General features: G+C 34.0%; 1 protein-coding gene across 1 annotated transcript; it reads left to right on the top strand.

The window, feature by feature from the left end:
• The first annotated feature begins 2,915 nt into the window (after positions 1 to 2,915).
• Positions 2,916 to 7,889, top strand: LOC129885941 (NADPH-dependent pterin aldehyde reductase). The gene is made up of 5 exons (XM_055960431.1): positions 2,916 to 3,272; positions 4,791 to 4,860; positions 6,461 to 6,654; positions 7,136 to 7,308; positions 7,547 to 7,889. The coding sequence occupies exons 1-5, from the start codon at positions 3,018 to 3,020 to the stop codon at positions 7,614 to 7,616; spliced, it is 762 nt and encodes a 253-aa protein (XP_055816406.1). The 5' UTR covers positions 2,916 to 3,017; the 3' UTR covers positions 7,617 to 7,889.
• Positions 7,890 to 8,112: the final 223 nt, after the last annotated feature.

The raw sequence follows: 8,112 nt of genomic DNA, 5'->3' as shown, positions 1-8,112 counted from the left end.
ATCTCATTCGTTGTCCATATTTCTTTTCTTATTATTGACACTATGATATATTGATATTTATCTTTAAATAGAAAATACTTTTACAAAATTACGTGTGTTCAATTAAACTATTTTGTGCATTTTTGAGACCATTATTAAAAGAATAATTAAAAAACATCATATTCCCTTCGATCTTCATAAGTTAAAAAATTAAAAGCATTTACTTAAAAAAAAATGTATGATTGGAATAAAATTTTGAAGGATCACAACTATTTGTGGTAGCTAGTTATTCATATTAAGATAAATCAATCTTAATACGAATAAATATTTAAATAGTTAGTTATGTACAACTCGTATATTTTAAATTAATTAATTAAAAAAAATATTGTATTTTGTATATGTAATGCTTTCTTCGATAAAATAAATTGAGTTTCATTTTTCTAATTATGCTCTATTTTCATTCTCTTTTGCAAAGTCAAAGGGTCGAGAAACTCAACGCCATTATTCTTGAACAACTTGGAGCCGGGCCTTTTTTCGCACTATTACGGATATGAAAATAATGGGCAAAATCAGATTCAATTGTCAACTGTCCCTATCGGAAATAGGATTGACTACCGATTCCGAAGGAACTGGAGTTATATCTTTTTTCTAGTCAACTATGGCAGTGACTGAGGGGGGCTTGTTCTGTGATAAACAAATGACTTCAAACCTCAGGACATCCAAAAGAGGTAAACCTGAGAAGAGCAGTAAGAGTAACCGTTCAAGTACTGGTGCTATGACCTTAAAGGTGGAAGATCCTCCCCTGGTTCGAATCACCCTGAATGAAGAGTGGGCGAACAAGATGCAAAACATATCATAAATGTTGAATTCTAAGAAAGAGGGGGGGGGGGTTTCCCAAATTTAAGTTTGAAACTCATGTAATTAACCTATTTTTCTTTTGGTTAACCCTAAAACTGGGATAGATCCATGAGAAATCTGATTAGATTTTATTAGATATGATATAGATCAAAATGGGACACCAAAGACGAAAGTGGATTCACATTCATATACATAAGAATTATATAAGAAGAAGAAGAATCTTTTCTTTCTTTTTTGAAAATGAACTGCATGATTAATGGTTCTCCAAAAGGACTCTTGTTTTTTTTTCTTTCAGAAAAGATAATATTATATTAATTTAAGTAATTTGTATAGGAGAACTAAAAGATGTTCCAACATTGCACAACTATTAATTTATATTAATTTAATTTAAGTAATTAGTATAATTTTACGACTACTGTTGAGAGTACTATTTAACCTATTGTTAGTACCACTGCTATTATTATTAGCTTTTGTTGAGCTTTTACAAGACTTAAGAATACAAAAAAAAAAAAGTTCCTTTGCTTGACATTGTAGCTTGGTTAATGGCTCATAGTTGCAATGCATCCTCTTGATCTGTTTTGACGGGATCTTTAACAAAAATAGGAGGTTACTTAAAAATTCGAATGTCATTGCCTGTCAATTCTTTACCAAAATGGGCGAGTTGATCGGCAACTAAGTTCTGCTCCCTGCACACATGAACTACTAGCGGATCATGCATCATGGCCAGGAGGTACATGCATTCAGCAAATATCAGAGAGCAATTAGAATGAGTATTGATTAGTTGGTGAATTACATCATTTGCATCACTGTTTATATCCAAGAGGACTCATGTTGAGTCATCATTGTTAATGTCTGAGATTGAGTATGTGGTGACTCTCAATACGAATAGTGACACTTCTCAATATGGTATTAGAGTAAGGTTAGCTTAAAATTTTATTAATAATTGAAAATGTATTTTATATAAGTTCTTCATTTTATTTTCAGTCTCAATTCAAATTATTTTCATTTTGATTTTAGATTATTTTTTTTTGACTAGTCTTATTGATTTTCAATGGCAATCAAAGTTGGTGATCTATCTAATCAAAATAACTACGTAATAATTTAGTCGGATAGATGAATAATTCAATATCAATGGTTTGTGCGTGATGTCCGCTTTATACATGCATCCATAGATAATTTAGAAATACCATTAGTTTCAATTGTTTTTAGTGAAATAGAATGCAAATTCCGAAGAAAAAAAAAGAATTATACGAGGTACCTTCAATGGGAGTTAATTTTTTGTCAGAGATGAAAGGATCGTGGGAGGAATTGACTATTTTGCATGTGAGTACACAAAGCAATTATAATTGCATGTGTAGTGTTAAGAAATTTTTACACAAGACTGAACAAAGAAAAAAATGATCTAATTTTGTATAGGGACGAACGAGACATACACATTAATTGAAATCTAGTCTAATTTTGCATGCTAATTCAGTCTAATTTCGTAAGACTGCTCATAATGAATCATCTCTCATTTCTAGTTCAAACGTTATCTTTTTAATTCAAAACAAAAAATAAAAGTAAATCAAAATAATTATCACATATTTGTAAAGTCTGACTCTGATTCTAGATATGAATATATCCATCTTTAAGAGAAATACTACTAGAACAAATTACTCAACTAGTTACAATTATAGTGGAAATAACAATTACAACAATCGATGAATATTATTACTCCCTAAATTCCATATTAGTTATCCACTTTTCCCTTTTACGTTCATCAAAAAATCATGAATTAGAAGAACAATTTTATCAATTTATCCGTTTTTTATTTTTTTAAAACTTTACAAACTTGTTTATATTTTTAAACAAAGAATTAATTATAAAAATAAAATAAAAAAATAATTATCTTTTAATTTTATAAATTAACAAATAATTTGAGATAATAACATACAATTAATATGTGGCGGTGGGAATTTAGCTGTGAAGATTTTCTTTTAAGAAAAAAAATTAGTTACCAAAATGGATTTTTTTTATAGTTTTAAAATATTTTCCTTAAATACATATTTGACAGAAAAATTGACCAAACAAAAATAGAACGAGTAAAGGAGCATTTATCCGTGGGGAAAAAAAAAGAAGAAGAAGAGCAGCGATTCTGTATAAGAACCGGACTTCTTGTGTTTATTTTTTATTTTTAAAACATGACACTACCACCAATGCCAACTCCGGCAGTAAATTCCAGTATGCGATCAGCCGGAGGATCGATACGGACGTTGTTAATCACGGGCGTGAGCCGAGGGTTAGGCAAAGCCCTAGCCCTAGAAGTGGCAAAGAGAGGCCACTGCATCATCGGCTGCGGTCGATCTCAGGACAAGCTCAATGCCTTTCAAACTGAGCTCGCTTCATCTACTAATCCTCCTTCAGAGAACAAACACCTCCTCATGAGCGTCGATGTGGTAATCCTCTATTTCACATTCTCTCTTCGCCCCGTCCTCTTCGTTGTATACGGTTACGTGTGAGCTGTATTTGCATCCGTCGAAGTTGCATTTCAAATCTATACCTCATGTTGTTTTTTCTCTTTTGGTTTCTGTTTAGTTACTCAGGAAAATTGGTTAAATAATTCAGTTAAATAGTTTACTCGAGTTGGTCATTGTCTCTGGATCAGCATTTGTCTGTAATGTTGTCGGTTTTGATGCTTATTTCATTGTATTTACTGTGGTATGGAGGTCGCTTCCTTGGAAAATTGTTGTGGTTTTTTTGAGATATTGCTTCAATTATGTATTAGAAACTCAGCAGTAGTTGCAGAAATAAGGATTATATATCCATCCGGTGTACGGTTTATATTTCTTGCATTTAGTTTTAGTTTAAGCAATAAAGAGGCACGGATAGAAGATTGGGAACAGAGAAGAAGCTCATTTTCTTTGAACCGGATACTAATAGCTTCAATGCATTATTTTTACTTCTTTAGCTGAATAAGACATCGTGGGGCATATAGTTGACAAATCCAAGTTGCAAATATGCACAAGTGGATAGGCTGAAAATAAGGTCTGTAGACTAAAGGGGGAGGACACCCTACAAATATCAACTATTTTAGTTGAAGTGGGGTTTTGGCTGTTCTGGGTATGGTTAGTTTATAAACAATGATGATGAATTGAGTGGAAGACTGATAGGATGAGTTGAATGGAAGACAAAGAAAATGTAAAGGTTATTTCTGTCGGGCGAATAGTGTATTCTTTACTTATTTAATTGGTGAGAAGTTCATGGAGAATAAGCTGAGTCCCAAATTGATTGAGTTCAGGACTATAACCTAGGATTGGGCAACATGACGTGGGACAAGAACTCAAATGATAACTTTAAATGACCCAAATATATAATGAAGATACGCCAGTCCTCCCCCCCCCCCTTTTTTTTTATAAAAAAAATAGAAAAATAGATGCAGTCGTAGAATTAGGTTGGCTGAGGTAAAGGATGCCATGAATAACACTTAGAAGGGCTTGTGGTCCAAATGGTATCCTTATAGAGGTTTGAATTTTGGAAGTGTCTTGGACAGGTGGTGTAGGATGACTTACCAAGCTGTTCAATGGTGTATTCAGAAGTGGTAGGATGCCCAATGAGTGGAGAAAGAAAAGACACTAGTACTAATAGTAAAAGCCCTTGTTGGTTAAGGAGAGAGGGAGGACATGTTTGAAGTTGAGTACAACTTTACAAGTTTTTAAGCACCTCCTCAATCAATACTTTGTACCCTGTTTATATTCCTGAGTACTTGCTCTCCATGTTGCTCTAATCTAAAGCTTAGGTGTTTGTCATAGTTGAATGTTATTATGGCGAATAAACATATTGGTTGACTGCAAGAATGAATATATGTGTGTGTTCGTGCGTATAATTATATAATTTCGTTAATTTGTTTGACAAAATCACTTATCAGCCTACATGCATCTATTAACATAGTTTGTGTTTTTTCCTTGGAATTTCAGAGTCTAGATAGCAGTGTTGAAGAGTTTGCACGTGCTGTTATGGAGAAAAAGGGTGTTCCTGATATCATTGGTACTTGGTTTACAACCTTGCTGCTGCTGTACAGTTTTTTTTAAAAAATATCAATCGAAGGACATAATGATCTTAATATCATTACAAATATTTAAGTGCAATCGTATTCCTGTCACTCTATCAACAACGCTGAATCAATTTTTTTTACTATTTAATATTTCAGACGAGATTTTCTGAAATTCTGGGAGTTCTTTTAATTTAAAGAAAGAATATCTTGTCGGTGAAAGCACTCTGCGGTGGACCAACTAAAAATTGGAGAAAGTTGATCCTATTTAAGGATGTTACTTCTCACTGATAGATGAGAACATATTTGTCTGAAAATTTCAGATCCTCAAGTACAAATATACTTTTTGCAGAAAGAAAAACGAAAAAAGTATATTTGTTCTTGAGGATCTGAAGCTAATCTTCACATACATACTAATTTAGGTACTGGAGTTCTGACGTTTTGCGCTTTGATTATGCATCACTCACTACCTGATGATATCTTTACTTTAAGAATAACAAAATTATTCTGAAGATGATAATCAAATTTCTTAGCATCAGGGAGCATATTGGTTCTGGTTTCTACTTAGAGAACAGGGTAAAACAAGTGCTTCCGACTTCTCATTGTTGAAGTGGCTTATATTCTCTATTTGTATTTCTTGAGCTGTTTCAAGACTGCCCAGTGTAGCCATAGGCTCTGTGCTGTTCATCAGTATGTATTATGCCATATTGTGCCTTCATTCTTTTGCCGTTATTAAGCATTTAGTGCATTTTTTTAGTTTTGGCAGTGAACATTCATGCACTTGAAGTTAAATGCTGCAGCTTCTAGCTGTATATGCATGCACCTTTAGTTGATGAGCCTGTTGACACATGCTTTAAAAATTTATGTGTCTCAAGTCGAGTTGCTGGGACTGGGGATATAATTTGTGTCTTATAATAAATTGAAAACAAACTTATAAATGACTGAGGTTCATTTTCTAGGTTCTGATGGATATATGGTTGATTGATTCATTGACGGTAAGTTTCTAGCTATAAAATAAAGGTAGGAAGTTTAGATGTATATTTACTCTTAACTAGGAGTGTTGAAATATAAATGTTAGGTTGATATAGGTAGAAAAATTGGTTGAATCAATGAATGGGTCAATGACTCTATTTCTTCTAAGTCTGTTTAGGTCGAAATGAGTTAGATCAAGATGGGTTGACTAGCGGCTTATAGTTCAAACCACCTAACTCAACACTACTGTTCTATTTGCTTATGTTTTTCTAGCTTATAGCTGTAAAGTTGAGTTGCTTAAAAGTGCTTCATTGTGCAATAAAATAAAATTATATATTTCATCAAAGCCATTTGTTTGTCCTCTTTTTTTTTTTGGAGACAGTGTGATGTGACAAAGCTCCAGGTTTATATGGGTCGGTAACTAGCCTATGTTGACCCAGTCTTCTCGATGTGTTAATTTGAGTTAACCAAATTTAACCCTTATAATTATGTCACTCACCCAACCTGTTGAAGTTTGCTGAATTGACAGGTTACACTTTTATGGTTTTAAATTGACAATCAACTGTTTATACTGGTCTTTGTTATCTCTCATTCAAACGAACCTAAAATATGAACCTCATTCAGTGAACTGTGCGGGAACTATTAATAGGAACAACAAACTTTGGGAAGTGCCAGCTGAAGAGTTTGATTCTGTCATTGATACTAACCTGAAAGGAACTGCAAATGTTCTGCGTCACTTTATTCCCCTAATGCTTGAGAAGAAGCAAGGAGTGATCATAAATATGTCTTCTGGATGGGGAAGATCTGGCGCGGCACAGGTAAAACTCAGTTTCTACTGAAATCACCAAAACTGCATAAGTTCTCAGAGTTCTACTCTAGTCTGTTAATCATATTGCTGATGATTTACCAAAATGATGGTTCTTGTAGCCAGCTGTGCATCAGATCTCATATTTTATGTCCCTAACAACTGAGGGATTTCAAAGTATGTAAAGAGTTGATGAACTTAATTTTGATGGGTTAATCTGGGTGACATTTGAGAACATTTGCACTAGATGACTTGTGGTGACCATGGAACTCAAACATGATCCTTTAAGTATTTAAGAACCTAAGTTGCATTTGTTTTTGGGTCTTAGATGTGAACGTTTAAACTGGCACTTCAAAATTTGGACGTTAATGAGGAAGAAACTTAGTGTATGTAGGATTACCAGATGCAAATTGATGATGAGAAAGCCTATTATTTAGATTATTATTACTAGCTTATATCACTGATGTTGAGACCTGGTTATTAAATCTTCACAGGTGGCACCTTATTGTGCTTCAAAATGGGCAATTGAAGGTTTGACAGCGTCAGTTGCAAAGGAGTTGCCCCCTGGAATGGCAGCTGTTGCACTTAATCCTGGTGTCATTTACACGGATATGCTTCAGTCGTGCTTTGGCAATTCAGCATCCCTCTACCAGACACCTGAGTCATGGTACTTAATACCTTCCACTTCGCCCTCCTCTCCTCAAACTTTTCAAGAACTAAGAACTACTTATATACAATTGCTTTTGCTGTTTGAATGGAATTTTATTTTCTTAATTCAATTGGTATTTGGGGTTGTCTTGGAATGCTACACTTGGGGTTTCAAGCTTGAAGTTGTTGCATTTGCTTCAAGATGAATTTCATACTCTAGAAGTTTGCTTATGTTTAAAATCCTTCTACCTTGTCAGGGCTCCAAAGGCAGCTAATATGATACTAAATTTAACCATGGCTGATAATGGGGCATCTCTTTCGGTGTAAGTTTAAGCAGTTAAGTGACATACTAGCTTTAGCAGGCAGCAGAATGATGGAAACCACCAAGTTTTTGACTCCATTGAGTATGATATCATTTTTCTCCCCAGAGTCGTCTTATGTTTTTGTGAGTGTAGGAGATTTGAAACAGTTGTAAGGTTTTGAGCTACTATGAGGGAGTCGAAGGGAGTTTAGGCTTATGTAATTTTTTTGTGTATTTGTTTGATAAAGTTGCTAATGTATCGGCTGGTTATCCTCACCCAAGTAAATGGCATTTTCTTCCTTTATATTTCGTCCATACAACTAATTGAAAAAAGAGCCAAACCATTTGGTCCAAACAAACAAAAGGCAAACCGTAGTGAAGACTTTCTCGAATGAGCAGCAGTAACTACAGGGATCAACAACAATAACAACGTACTCAGTGAAATCCACAAGTGTAGTTTGGAAATGATAGAGTGTCCGCAGATTTTATCATTACTTTGTGGAAGTAAAGAGGTTGTTTCTT

Source organism: Solanum dulcamara, chromosome 4, assembly GCF_947179165.1.
Source record: "Solanum dulcamara chromosome 4, daSolDulc1.2, whole genome shotgun sequence".
NCBI lineage: Eukaryota > Viridiplantae > Streptophyta > Magnoliopsida > Solanales > Solanaceae > Solanum > Solanum dulcamara.
The sequence above is the reverse complement of the archived record's forward strand: the minus strand, read 5'-3'. Positions and strand labels throughout refer to the sequence as shown.

What these genes read in the sequence shown, in the direction of transcription:
- LOC129885941 (XM_055960431.1), top strand. Translation starts at nt 3,018, where the DNA reads ATGACACTACCACCAATGCCAACTCCGGCAGTAAATTCCAGTATGCGA. An exon ending in TCCTCATGAGCGTCGATGTG is followed by an intron (nt 3,273 to 4,790) that starts GTAATCCTCTAT and finishes TTGGAATTTCAG; the next exon opens with AGTCTAGATAGCAGTGTTGA. An exon ending in GAAGATCTGGCGCGGCACAG is followed by an intron (nt 6,655 to 7,135) that starts GTAAAACTCAGT and finishes AAATCTTCACAG; the next exon opens with GTGGCACCTTATTGTGCTTC.